This window comes from Hydra vulgaris, chromosome 14, assembly GCF_038396675.1.
Source record: "Hydra vulgaris chromosome 14, alternate assembly HydraT2T_AEP".
Lineage (NCBI taxonomy): Eukaryota > Metazoa > Cnidaria > Hydrozoa > Anthoathecata > Hydridae > Hydra > Hydra vulgaris.
In genome coordinates, this window is record NC_088933.1 from 42717949 (window position 1) to 42733382 (window position 15434).

The 15434-nt window shown below is 29.0% G+C and overlaps 1 protein-coding gene across 1 annotated transcript in view; it reads right to left on the reverse strand.

The window, feature by feature from the left end:
• LOC100210201 (SLIT-ROBO Rho GTPase-activating protein 3) overlaps positions 1–15434 on the reverse strand; it is a 65698-nt gene that overhangs the window by 35694 nt on the left and 14570 nt on the right. Inside the window, exons 4-5 of the mRNA XM_065817671.1 lie at positions 7261–7323; positions 7031–7183 (exon numbers count right to left, since the gene is read on the reverse strand). Coding sequence (XP_065673743.1) covers positions 7031–7183; positions 7261–7323 — 216 coding nt within the window. The remainder of the gene's footprint in view (positions 1–7030; positions 7184–7260; positions 7324–15434) is intronic.

A 15434-nucleotide genomic window follows, 5' to 3' on the forward strand; every position in this document is an offset into this window, starting at 1 on the left:
CGAACTTTTCCCACACACTGTACAAATGTAACAAAAGAAAAAACGTTATTAAACTAACTTTTCCATGTTCAGTAAAAGTAAAAAAAAAAGAATGTTCATTTAAAGTAAAAAAAAAGATATTATAGGCGCGTAAAAAAACAAATCATAATAAAAAAAAATTTATTTATCATCTTGCAAGTGCAAGAATATTTATTTAGACAATTTATCATAAAACAATAAAAATAATTAGTAATTTAAAAAAAAATTAAAATACAAAACAAAAAATTATTAGCTAAATAGTACACATTAAATTTTTTATTTATTTATTGCCACTTTTGATATTTTAAATTTTGTTTGTTTGTTTTGTTATAATGATTTTATACCAAAATGTTTTTTCATTCTATCAAAAAAATGAAAAAGCATTAATTATTACAAACTTTAAACAACATCTTATAAAATTTTTCATAAATTAAAAAAAAAACTTTTTTTTATGGATATAACTCTATTATTAACCATTTTCTTGAGTTTACGCTTGAAGCAATATAGCTCTTGCAATATTTCAATTTATATTTATAAGTTTTATTTTGAAAAAAATAATAGTTTTATCAGCTTTATATGAATAACAGATTGAGCGATACTGAAAAAGTAAAAATATAAATTTTCTTATAATTAAGAAAGAAAAAATAAACAATTGACCGTCAATTGCCTGTGTAAGCCGGTTGAATAAACCACTCCCATTTAACTTCTTATTTTCCGCACAATTTAAACCATAACAAAAATTTGTGAATTCTTGCATATGACCTTTTATTCTGCAATAGAATATGTTTTAAAATGAAGAATTTCAAAATGGATAGCTCTAATGAAGAAAAGCAAAACCCTTGGCCATTTGTTAATAAGTAATTTATGTTCCTCTCTTCTGATGCTACAAATTTAAAGATTTTGCTCTTTGATTGTGTGGTTTGTCAACCCAAAAAAATTACCATAAGATTACATGAATCATCACTTTCAAATATGAAGTCTCATATGGACTCATAAAGAACTCATACTGGTTTGCTCAATTAATTTAAAAACACTCTCAAAGCAGGCTCAGTAAGAGGCAAGGCAACACGACCTTTTCCAGATATAGAAGGCACAAGTGGCTCATTATTCCCAGCAGATTAAAGGTTAAGTCAACCATATTTATTTAAAGTTCTAGGCAAGGGAACAAGTGGAGCTGACGGGAAGTTAATCAGAAGTTGTTAAAAAATTGTCAATTTTTCTGATTGTTACATGGCACCAATGCATGTTGTGAAGTCTCCAACTTTTGTGAGCTTTATACAAAATTGACCCTTTCCAAATTTTCCTGAGTGGAAGAACACTAGATAAGGTTACCAATATTGTTTTTCAATAAAGTATCAATTAATAATTTTAGCTCTAATTTAAAATGTTTAGAGATGCAGATGTATCTCTACATATCATTCAAGATTTATTTTTAATTGAATTTTTGAAATTGCATTAGATTAATTAAAAATTTCATGAAGTGATGTATAAATTTTTTAGATTGCTATCAGTTTCACATGTTTTTTTTTTTTTTTTTTTTTTTTAAACATCTTCGCTTCCAACAAGGCTGCAAGCAGCCACTAATTAAAGTTGGAAGTTACTGTAAGAGAAAAGATGAAGATTGTAGAGCAAGATAACGATTGACGGACGATTTAAAAGATTGCAAATTATATGAATCAGGAAAGCAAGATGAAGGAAGCGAATTCCAAAGAGCTGATGTTCGAGGAAAAAAACTAGACGAATAAGCGTTTTTGGAGCACTTAGGAACAGTCACAGAAAAAGGATGACACTTAATTGAATGACGAGTAACACGAGAATGAATTTTAGTAGATGGCACAAGAGACGTTAGCTCTTTCGAGCAGTGCCCATTGTAGTATTTGTAGAAAAGAGAAAGAGAAGCAACATTACGACGATGTGATAATGGTTGAAGGTTGGCTGCAAGAGCAGGTCCAACTATGTTTACAATGCGTTTTTGCACCTTGTCTAAAAGAGAAAGGGCATCATTAGAAGATCCACCCCAGATATGGCAACAGTATTCCATACAAGGGTGGATTTGAGATTTATAGAGGTAGAGAATAGAATCCAGAGTAAGAAAGTGGCGAGCTCGATAAAGAGATGCAACCTTAGCAGATGCTAATTTTGCAACCGATTTGATATATGGTTTCTAAGAAAGATTGGAAGTAAGAGTTAATCCTAGAAGATGAAGAGTAGGTGACTCGTCGAGTACATCACCGTTCATAAATATAGGAAGATCTAAATTATTGCGATAACGATTGGCTGAAAAAAATTGAGTTTTATCTGAATTAAAGTTCACCAGCCACTGTGAGCCCCATGCTGTAGCAGAAGTGAGATCCTTTTCAAGCTCAAATGCCCCCTCCAGGCAATCAGAGGGTGTTGGTTTCTTATCACGACAAGAATAAATAGTAGTATCATCAGCAAACAATGCCACCTTAGATGTGAGAATATCTGGAAGATCGTTAATGTAAATTAAAAAGAGTATAGGGCCAAGAATAGAACCTTGAGGAACCCCTGAAGTTACAGAATAAGAAGAAGAGTGTTGTCCATCGAGGACAACTTTTATGCTACGATTGGAAAGGAAGGATTCAATGATCTTAAAGATGTTGCCGGATACACCATAAGAAGAAAGCTTATGGAGAAGACCAGCATGCCAAACTTTATCAAACGCTTTTGAAATGTCAAGAGCGATGGCCTTAACCTCTCCACCTTCATATAATGCACGATAAAACCTGTCAGTTATTACTGTTAGCAAATCAGCTGTAGAACGAGAAGATCGAAATCCATATTGATGGTCAGAAAGTAAGTTATTAGATTCAAGATGAGAAATTAGGTGTTTGTTAATTAAAGATTCAAAAACCTTGCTTATGATAGGAAGAAGACTTATGGGACTGTAGTTAGATGAATCAGATCGCTCCCCAGAATTTTTGAAGATAGGGATAACAGATGCGGCTTTCCAGCAGGCTGAAAAACAAGACTCTGATAAGCACTTGTTGAATAGTTTTGAGAGTATAGACGACAGCTCTGGAGAACACTTCTGCAAGACAATAACAGGTATGTTGTCTGGGCCACAAGCTGTAGAAGAGTCTAGACAGGAAATCACTTTAGATACAGATGCTGAAGTGATATGAATGTCAAGCAATGAATCAACCTGTTTGTTGGCAATATCAGGTAGAACGCAATTAGTGGAATTAAGAGATGATATTGATGAAAAGTTTTTAGCAAACAGTTCGGCTTTGTCTTTAGGTGAGGTGACAAAGTCTGAACCATACAAGAGAGGTGGAATTATAGATTTGCCCTTATTATTGATATTATTAAAGATTCTCCAGAAGTCACGAGAGCCTAATTTTTGAGATGAGATACGAGATTTCATGACCTGAGAATAGCGGGTTTTGGCGTTAGACAAAACCTTTTACAGTTGTTTCTAGCAGTAATAAACAGACGTCTGTTTTCTGGAGAATTGTTTTGCTGATAAATATGGAAGTAACGGTTTCGATTGGCAATCGCAGCAGCACAGTGTGAGGAAAACCATGGAGGAGAGTGAGGCTTGACCTGGAATCGTCGAGAGGGAATAAAAGATTCCATGCCAGCTTGAATCCACGAAGTTATATAAGAAGCACATTTGTCGACAGGAAGTTGAAAGATTTCTACCCAAGGGCCATCACGAAGAAAATCACGGAAAGAATCCCAGTCAGCTTTACTGTAGTTGTAAGAGGTTCGATAGTAGGGGTATTCAGGTGATGAAGAAGAATGAGATATTAGTTTTAAAGAGATCAAACTGTGATCAGAAGCACCTAAGGGTGAATGTGGAGAAACTGAGCACTGACTAGGATCAGAAACAAGACATAAGTCAAGTAGAGAAGGTAAATGATTAGGGTTGTCAGGAAAGCGAGTGGGAAAGTTGACTATTTGAGTTAGGGATTGAGAAAGGCAAAAGTTGTGGGCTTTAATGCCTGCAGAGTCACTGACACTAGAGCCAAGCCATTCAGAGTGGTGAGCATTAAAGTCACCGACAACAACTATATTAGCTGATGGATAAAGAGAGAGGGCTTGGTCAATATGATCAGAAATAACATCAAAAAGAGTACAGTCTTGAGATGAAGGAGATCGATATAGAACAAAGAGAAAGGCAATAGATTGAAGTGGTGCTAAACGAAAGCACATGAAAGAATAGTCTGTGGATTCAAACCTAGTTTCACGACAAACAGGTGAATTCTTACGAATGTAAATGCCCAGGCCAAGCATGTGACTATTGGTGGGTGATTATGTTGCCACAACTGCTGATTCCTACTCATCTCACAACCAATCTTACATTTGCATTTTTATTGGTTGTATCCCAAAGACAGGAAAAGATGCAAAGCCATTGTTGCATGCACTTACTGGTCATCACACATTTGAAATGGTTGCTGAGGCCATAGGATCCATTACAAGTTTCATCTTCAGGGTAAAGCAACTAGAACAACAATTGTTAATTGCAGAATCTATCTGAAAAGCTTTTATTCAGTTTTCAATTGACTTAGATGTACTTCCTGGATTTGAAATTAAAGAACCAACCCTGATGAAAATTCTGTTGATGAAGATCAAGAAAATGTGGACTGAAAACGATTCTCAGTGCTTCATCTGTGGATGTAAGTATTTTACCAAAGCATATGAGATGTGCTGCTCATACTTTCAACTTGATTGCAAGTGTTGATTCTACAAAAGCTCTTAAGAATTTTAGTTTTAAGTCCGTTTACAGAAAAGTTTTGCAAAATGTCAAGCACCTTGGAATCAGCAGAGCAGAAACACTGTGACAGCAGATGCTGTAGCTGACGACTTTAAGAGATTGGTTGTTCGGAATGCAACATGCTGGAAATTAACATATGATTTTGTTGTGGTGCTAAACAACTTAGTGGATGCTAATAGGCCAGCTGTTCATCATATAATAATTCAATTTATTTACAGCCTGTAAATAAATAATCTGGTACAACCGTAGGCCATCGTCGACATTGAACTGTTGTCCACTGTGCATTAAATTTAGTAAAGAAACAACAGCTGTATCAGAAAAAGAAGAGTCTTTTATCAGAAATGCAAATCTTGAGCTAACTCAATGAAATAAAATGAGTATATTGCATATCATTGAAATAGCCATGGTAGATGGTATGTGACAACAGCAACAGCATGTATGTTATACTAATTGTTGATGTTTAAATTGTTAATGTTTTCTTGCACTACTTTTTTTTTTACTATTATTAATTACCTAAATCTTTACCTAAAATGAATTACTTTAATTGTTATTTAAATTAGGGCAGTTGAAAATCCATATTAAAACCCATTTCACTCTGTGTAACTGAGGCAAATATCTGGTTGTTAAGCAAATAGTTATCCATAGCAACTATATATAAAGTATATCACTTATATAAAGTCATGCCAAATTTAGTGAATATAGCACTAGTAAAAAATCTGCAACTATCAAATTAGGTTGTTGCTATGCAAAATTAGATATTCATAGCAACCAAATATAAAATATATACATATATAATATATAAATATATACATATATATTATATATAATATATATATATTATATATATATAATATATTATATATATATATTATATATATAATATATTATATATATATTATATATATAATATATATATATATATATATATATATATATATATATATATATATATATATATATATATATATATATATATATATATATATATATATATATATATATATATATATACATCCATATTTTTACAATTTATACAATTTGATATTAATGATTTTTACCCCTCAATTACAGCAGAAATTTTAGATAAAACATTTCCCTCTCTCTAATAAATTGCACAAAATTTTTAACAGAAACACTATTAAAGTAAGCTATAGCTGTACAAAAAATATTGAAAGAATTATAAAAGGCCATAATTTTGCATTGATTAATAAAAATGAATTTCTCAACAAAAAAAAATACAGAAAATTGTAACTGCAAGCAAAAACTTGACTGCCCTATGAATGGCAAATGCTTATCAAAAAAATATTATTTACAAATGCATTGTTTCCTCGCAAAACAACCCTGATAAACAATATATTGGCTTAACCGAGGGCAAATGTAAAAAATGTTATGCCAACCACAAATAATCTTTTAAACATAAAAAATACTCAAAAGAGACTATGCTGTCTAAATATATTTGGCAACTAAAAGAAAAAAATATTAATTTTAAATTAAACTGGTCTATCCTAAAAACTGCGCCTGCTTATAATAACATTTCCAAAAAATATATACCATGTTTTCAAGAAAAATTATTAAATTACTCATTTAGACCAAGAGAATTTACTGAATAAAAAATCAGAATTAATTTCTAAATGCAGACATGAAAATAAGTTCCTTTTAAAAAACTATAAAAACAAATGACCAGTCCAAATTTATCTAAATTCTAAAGAATTCTTTTCATGAATTTTTAATTACCTAATGTTAATGTAACTTCCTGGTTGTTAATGTTGTAATGTTAATGCAACTTCCTGGTTGCAAAATACTGCAGTTATTACATAATTAATTATAACAATTCCCAACTTCCTGTTAAATAATTTTTTCTATAATTTGAAAATTTTTTAATATTTAGACATTCTTCCTGATGAACCTACTGATGGAGAAACACTGTGTAAAAGATAGAAAAAATTAAATAAGTGTTTTTACCAGCATCATCAGCTTGTAAAATATTACAATAATTTTTAATTAAAAATTATTGTAATATTTTACAAGCTGATGATGCTGGTAACCATAACCCAGCAAAAATTTCTTATATAATAATATTATTTGTATTGAGAGAAACTGTATTTCTTGATGTTTTAAAATAATATATAATATACTCTCATACAAGATGTCATCTTTCAAATATATATATATATATATATATATATATATATATATATATATATATATATATATATATATATATATATATATATAGAATTAATCTAAAAAAAATTAAAAAAATTATTTAACCTTTTCTACACTTTTTTCTAAATGTTTTATTCTTTTTTCATTTCCTTTTTTTTGTGGTTGGTCTTCAGCTTTACGTTTGTCTATTTCACTTGCTTTGAACTTACTTTCCGAAAAAATAAACTCGCTATGTTTAATGTAGTATGTTTTTATGTCCTAATGAAAAATTATACAAGTTATCAACGTTGTCGAAAAGAAAGTTTTAAGTTTTTTATCTAATTAAGTATATATACCATTTGAAGCTGCATTGCAAGTTTCACAATTTCCTGTTGAAGTGTTGCATGAGTGTCTTTAACCTATCAATGAAAATAAATATCATGCAATTAAAAAACAAATGCAGCTTATCAAAATCTAAAGCAAAAAAACTTCAAAACTTTTTTATTTAATCAAATAGAACAAGCAACTTATAAAATTTACAAACATATTTAAAAACATAAAAATTATTTCATTTAAATAAAAACCACTAAAGACTCACTAATTTTACAATTACAGTTTACTTATATTTTAGGTTTGTCATTTGAAATTTTAAACGTCAAAACAAAAACACAAAAATCTAAAATTTAACTTTTGAATTTTTAGCCAGTTTGTTGCAAAAAATACAAATAAAATCTTTGCAAAATTTGTTTCTAATTTTGATTTAATTTTAAACTCATTTACAATACACTTATCATTTGTATCTATAATTTCCAATACCTCTATTACATATTTTGTTTTCTAAATCTTTCTTAATAGTTCTCACTAGTAACAAACAACTTTTCTGGACTGGACTCTTTGGACTAGCAATAGAGAGAATTAGGCACAAACACTGCTAGAATGTTTACATGCACTGAGGGTTGGTACTCAAAAATCCAAACCTAAAAATCCATCCAAAAACCCATGCTAATCTAATGGATGAAATGGCAAATCTAATGGCTAAAACCCATGCCAATCTAATGGATTTTTGTTCTCAAATTTTTTTTATTTATAACTTTCTTATTCATAAAATAATTTTCATCAACACTCAAGATTTGATGCTAAACAATTATTCTAATGGTAATAAAATAGAGTTTAGAAAGCCTCAGGGGGAAGTGAGAGTTCTTGCTCTTGCCCACACTACTCTAAAGTGGTTTACAGGAGCAATTTACAGCTCTGGCAAAAGTATAATTTTTCATAAATACAAATTTTCTAGAAAAACTAAAAATTCTTGTGCAAACATTGAATAAAAAAGACAAATTTTTTGATGGACAGTAATTGCATAATAAACTGCAATTCTTTTTTGATGGACAGTTATTGCATAATAAACTGCAATTCGTTTTTGATGTTATTGCAAAAAAAAATTAAAAAAAGCACCAATTGAAAAGCAAATGTTTTAAATTATAAAAAAACAATTATAAATTTACAAGAGGACATTCATTTAAACTTGAAAAACCTTATTGATGTCTAGCTTCTCGTCAAAACTAAAGAGTAGTCAACAAATGGAACTCCCTCTCAGATGACGTTGCAAATGCGTCATCCTTGAGAAGTTTTAAAAAACAAGCTAGACAACTATCTAAAAGAAGAAATAATAATTTTTTTTTTTTTTTTCATAGTTAAAGGTTAGAAAATATACCACACGAAAAATATTTTTATGACAAATTAAAGCTATTATTTAAAATTCAGTTTAATATTAAACATTTTTAGGAGTACATTTGAAAAAGTAAAACACTCTTTTGAATGTGCTTTTTTACCCGCTTTTTTTGTATTTTGCATATAAATAATATAAAATTATTATGTAATAAATTATTATGCAAAAAGTTATATATTTTATATATTAATTATAATGAATTATATAAATTTGTCTCAAATTGAGAAAGATAAAAAAATGCAATGCACAAAATGTTTTGCTAAAAAAAAATTGTTATTGTAACTATATAAACACTGTTGCTGGATCTGTTGCGGAATAAACACTTTTGTTGTGGAATCTCTAATTGTTGTAATAACTCTTAAACTTTATGCTAAACTTCCAAATATAAAAATAATTTTATAAACAGTATAAACTTTTATAGCTCTTTGTTTGTCAAACATTTTGTCAATTAAGTAAAGGTGAAAACCTAAAGAAAACACTCATTTTAGGAATTTTTTTACAGTGCGATAAACGACGCAAGATATGTATATATTCTTGTAACATTAACATTACAAGCATATGCTTGTAACAAGTATAAAATGGAATTTTGTATTTAATAAGCAATTTCTTTAATGAATAAACAGATAGCTCACGCAAAATAGTGAAAAGCTCTTGTAAAAGCTGTTTAGAAGAGCAGCTTGCATGGCTTGCAATGTTAATTTTGGAAGAGCTTTTCTTCCCTCTTGCACTTATTTAATCCCACCAAGGTCTGAGTTTAGTGAGTAATTAATGAGAATTAATTTTACTTGAAGCAGTAATATTCAAACTTAAAAATTTAAAACAAAGGTATGTTAAGTTAACAAACCATCAGCAATTATGCATCTTTATTTTAAATTGTCTGTAAATTTGTACAAACATTTCAGCTTTTTCTCTTCCTTAACAATTCCTAGTTTTGCTCCAAATAATGCTAAAGGATAAGAAAAATCTTTCAATGGAAAAAAGTACTGGCTGTAATTAAGCTATGGACAAATTGTTGTAAAATGTTGTAAAAATCTTGAAAAATTTGCAGGCTTTGTTTGGAAGATTTAGATTCATTTATTTCTATAATTTTATACCAATGTTACTGATGTTGTACTTTTTACAATATTATTGAATAAATAAAGGGGGAAACAATTAGCATCTTGTAGTTTAAATGTATAGTAGCTGCATAAATTCAGGACAGACTTCATTCATCCATTCCTCAGTCTCTTCTTCTTGACTTTTATCCAACGTTCTTCCTAAGTAAAAAAGTTATAAGAGTAGTAATAGTGTTTAGAATACTTTCTTGAGAAAAAGTCATTATTTTTATTTCTCAATTCTCATGAAATTAAATAAAAATTCTCGAGAAAAAAAATTAAAACTATTATTTGCTTTAATGATTAATCTCATTCAAATTATAGTTCTATGTTCTTTGCATGTGCGTAAGCCAAATGCTGCACAAGGTTTTCTTTTTCTTTCTGCTTTTTTTTTTTACATTAAATACTATAATAGCAAAAGTTTTCAAGTAATTTTGTATTTTATATAAGAAAAGAACGATTAAATTTTTCAAGAAATTTTTGCTTTGTCTGATTCTTTCAAACAATCTTACAAAAAGTTATCTGTAATTTATTTTATTTATTAAATTATTCGAGTATTAATAGGAAAAATGAGCAACAACGACAAGGGCAAAACTTACAAATATGTTAAGTCATATTTTAAAATAAACAACCATGAGGCACACTGCAACTTATGTACAAGAAAATTATTATGCTAAGGTTTAGCAACGATTGGTATACGGAGACATCTTGAAAATGTCCACAAATACACTCGCATATTAGAAAGTTCTACATCTCATCAAAATAAATGGAATAAAGTTGAAAATCAAACTATTTTAAAATTTGTAAAACGACCAACCCTGGCTGAATTGATTTCTAAATTGGGTGCTGAGGATGGTATATTGTTTAATAAAATTACTAAAAGGGAATTTATATGGCAAAGTATGACCGCCAGGGGATTCAGATTACCTCAAAATCCTTCTGAGGTGAAACAATTAATGGTGGAATTTTACCATAGCAAGAAAGAAGAGATAGTACAGATTATAAAGAAACTAAAGGACGAAGAAAGAAAGTTCAACGTATTTATTGACGAATGGACAAGTATTAAAAATCATAGATTCATGGGTGTTCATTTATACAGAAATAATGAAAATAATTCATTTAACCTTGGTTTGATTTTTATCGAAGGAAGTTGTACATCAGAAATAACTTTGGAAATACTGTCGCAAAAATTAGAAGAGTTTGGTCTATCTTTACAAGAAGATATTGTGGCTATTATGAGCGATGGTACTGCGGTTATGAAGAAATTTAGTAAATTATCACCTGCCTTGCAGCAATTATGCTACAATCATGCTACACATCTAGCAGTTTTGAAAACATTTTACGCTGAACCGAAAAATGAAATAAATAAATCCCTAGACGAGCATGAGACTGTAGATAGAGACAATGATGCTAGCGTTGGAAGTACAGAAGATGGCTCAAGTTTGGAAATTGATGTGTTATGTAGCAAAAACTTTTAACTTAAATCCTAAATTAAAGATGCAATTAAAGGAAGATGAAAAATTGCAAAACTCTTTAAAAATTCTCCAGTGAAAAATGAGGTTCTACAAAAATATGTAAAAGACCAAGTACAAAAAGAATTGGCTTACCTATTAGACTGTAAAACACGCTGGAATACTATTGAAATAATGGTGAAACTGTTCTTAAAAATTAAAACTTGTGTGCAAATGCATTAAGTGAATTAAATTTAAACAACTTTTGGAAAGATAATTAAATACAAATGACCGAAATTCTATTAGCTGTATTAGAACCAACACAAATAACTGTAGAAGCTTTAAGTCAAGCAGATGCAACATTATTAACGGCCGAAGAAGTCTTAAAATTTTTATTTTATAAATTAAAGGAAGAATGTAGAAAGAACCAAATAAGTAGAGAATTCTTAAACAATATCAAAGAAGAAACAAGTCAAAGGAGAAATGATAATGTTGTATCTTTATACAAATTTTTACATAACCCAACTAATGATGAAAAATATGCTTCTTTTTTTTAAAATCTTCGTCAAAAAATGGTATTTATAAATCTGCTAGAGAAATATTCAACAGATTGTATGGGTCATCTGATTCCAAAGAAGATCTAACAGAAGAAACGTCCACTAGCAGCAATGTCAACACTGAGCTATCACTTGAAGAACAACTAAATTTAGCTATAACAAATACAACAAAAGAAATTATGCCACACCAACGTTGCGATAATGATAACCAAAATCTTTATCAGACACTTAAAAAAAAATGCAGCATATTTCAAATAACTGGAATAAGGTCACAAAATTTGGAAAATCTAAAAGATGTATTATCTACAATAAAACCAACTTCAACGCAAAACGAACGTAATTTTTCGACTGCTAATGATTTTGTTACAAAAAAAATAAATAGACTATTAAACGTCATTGAATATGTTATGTTTTTTAAAATATTAGTTCAAAAACAATAAATAAAAATCATTACTTATGTGCTTACAATTTGTTTAATTGCTGTTTTCGTTTCACATTTTTGTATTAGTATTTTTTTCTTTTATAAATTAACTAACAAATAACAATTAAAAATTTGTTACACTTGTTTATTTTAGAGTATATCTTTTTTTTCATATTTTTATACCATTTTTTTCTTATGTTAATTGACTTTTATATTTGTTATGCTGTTTTTTTAACCCAATGTTTGTCCATATACATTTTTTTAATCTAATGTTTGTCCATATACATTTTATGAACATAAATTATATTAAAATTAAAAAAAAATTACGATTTTGACATTTCTCAAAATTTCTCAAGAAGCTCATTCTTAATTTCTCATTTCTCGAGAATTAAAAAACATAGAGAAATCTTAAACACTAAGTAAAGTTAAACAAATATTTTACATCTTAAAATTTGATCACATTCAATTTTTTGCAACTTGCATATCCTTGCAATTTTTAAACCCAGTTCATCTTTCTGATTACTTGTGTTATAGTAACAAATTTAGATATTTACCATCACAACACCATTGCAATTGACTGAACAATTGATGAACAAAAATAATCAGTAATAAAGCGTATTTGGCTCCTTATCTTTTGACTGGTTAGACTTATTTGATGCTATAGATTTAGATAGCCTTGACTCTAAAAATGATAAATTGCTAAATGAAATCACCTTAATTACATTATCTTTGCACTAATTACATATTACTCTACTTGATGGATCACTTAATTCATGGATGGAGTCACTTCATTCCACTCTCTTTATAATGTTGAAGAACGTATAATCTACTTAACTAAAGTTTTAAAACAATAACTCTATCTCAAAATTTATTATTTTTATTAGATTAACTTTATATCAGAAAGAAATGCTGATTATTGAATGATTATTAATCATTGAATGATTATAAAATGATTATGCTGTAAAAAATGAAAAAGAGCTTTTAAACAACTATAAATCAAATTTTTTACTAAAAAATAGTACCTTTAACAAAAAACTAAATACCCTAAGACACAGTTGAGTTTTTGCTCGAAAACCCGGGTCTTTGTCAACCCTGGTGCACAATCTTACTTAATCTATTCTCATTTTTTGTATTAATAGATTAAAGTAAGTTATTGAATTATTTTTGATCAAGTTAAGTCAATAAACTTGAAGAATAAAAACATTAACCTTTTTTTTTTGTTAATCATTAAGATTTATAAAAGTATTTTTTTCAAATTTGAGTTTGAAAATCTAATTTAATTGTTCCACAAATTATAAATGCATCAAAACACTTTTTTAAAAATTATTAGGAAGTTATTTCAATTGCTATCTGTCAAATGAATGTACAAAGCATTAAAATAGTTAATTCTTTTTTGTAGCTTTATGGTAAAGTTGAATAAATATTTCAAAAATTATTTGCAACAATTTTTACTCAACAATTGAAAGCTAACTTTTTATTCAAAGAACAACTGTATAAGAAATATAGAATGTGCTATAACAAGCACCAGTGGTGTAGTGGTAGAGATTGCTTGCTTTATAAGCGAGAGGTTAAGAGTTTAATCCCCATCACGCCCCTGGTAGTACCGCGCTCAACTTGTTTCTCCGTGCAACAGCCTTGTTCAACAAGGTTTTTGTTTTGGAGTTATGGAGTTGAGAAAAGGTTATAATCACAATTAAGTCCTGGTCTGTAGAGGCCTTCATGGCCTTGGGGAGGTGAAATAACATTAGAAGAAAAAAAATTGAGCTATTTTAACTGTTTGATTGCAAAGTAGATAAAGAATAATGTTTATAAGCTTGCAAACATATTATTCTTTATCTACCTTTTAATACATTTAAGAATTTTAGGTTAAGCCAAAACTTTCTTATTTTAGAATACCTAAATTATTATTTAATACCATTTGTGACATTTATTCAGAAAATATTAGGTCATAAAAAAAAGCATTTAACGGGAACTAAATGAATTAATTTTTTGTTAGAAAAAATAATTATTTCATCTTTTATTTTTAAATAAAAAGATTTAAAATTAAACATGATTTTAAAATTTAAAAATGTAAAATTTAGTCACAAAGAAATGTAAATATAGTTTTGCGATATTTATCAAAAAACTAAAACTACCTCATTCTTTTTCATCATCAGAATCCCCCTATCATTGTACCTCATATAACTATCTTAAAGCTGACTGGGACTCATTCCGTGAGTTTCTTTGTGATGGCCCTTGGGTAGCTCACATAAATGTGCTTCTTATGTAACTTCTTGGATTCAGGTTGGCATGAAATCTTTTATTTTCTCTCGATGATTCTAATTAAAGCCTCACTCTACTCCATGGTTTTCCTCTCATTGTGCTGCTGCAATTTCCAATCATAACTGTTACTTCCATATCTATCGCCAAACAATTCTCCAGAAAACAGACATATGTTTACTATTGCTAGAAACCATTGTAAAAAAAGGAGTATAATTTTTTTCTAAAAAATACTCCAGAGACTTCTGGAAAATCTTTAAAAGTGTTTGTAACAATGGATCAGATATATTTATATGATATGTTGGGAATGTTGCATTCTACTTTGTCTAGCAGCATTTCGCACATTTAGCAGATGATTAACTTTATCTCGCCATGCCTCTTTCATTTGTGTCGATTACTTTCAACTTGCCTAACCATATTGTTCTAATATTGGTATAAATTAATTTCTTCTAGCCAAGCAGCATTTCTTATATTTAGACAACAATTAATTTCATCTTGCCTTGTTCTAATTATTTTAATTAGGTGTCAATTATTTTCAAGTTGCCAATTAGTATACTTTTTCATAACTTCTTTAAGCCTATTATCAGCTATTTCAATTTCACAATTATCAATAAACATATTAACATACTACTGTAGTGATAAATAAATTATAAAGAATCTTAAGAGTTTGATATAATAGATAAAGAATCTTAAGAGTTGTGATCTTTTCTATAAAATTATTAGGGCAAATCTGTTATTCCACCTGTCTTGCATGACTCAGGTTTTGTTACTTCACCTTAAGACAAAGCTGAATTGATTGCTGAGAACTTTTCATCAATCTTATCTCATGGTTCCACTAATCACATCCTACCTGATACAGCCAACAAACAAATTGATCCATTGTTTGACATTTATATCACTCCAGCTTCTGTATCTAAGGTGATTTCCTGCTTAGACTCTTCTACAGCTGGTGGAGTGGACAACATACCTATTATAGTTTTGTAGAAGTGTTCTCCAGAGCTGTCTTCTATACTTTCAAAACA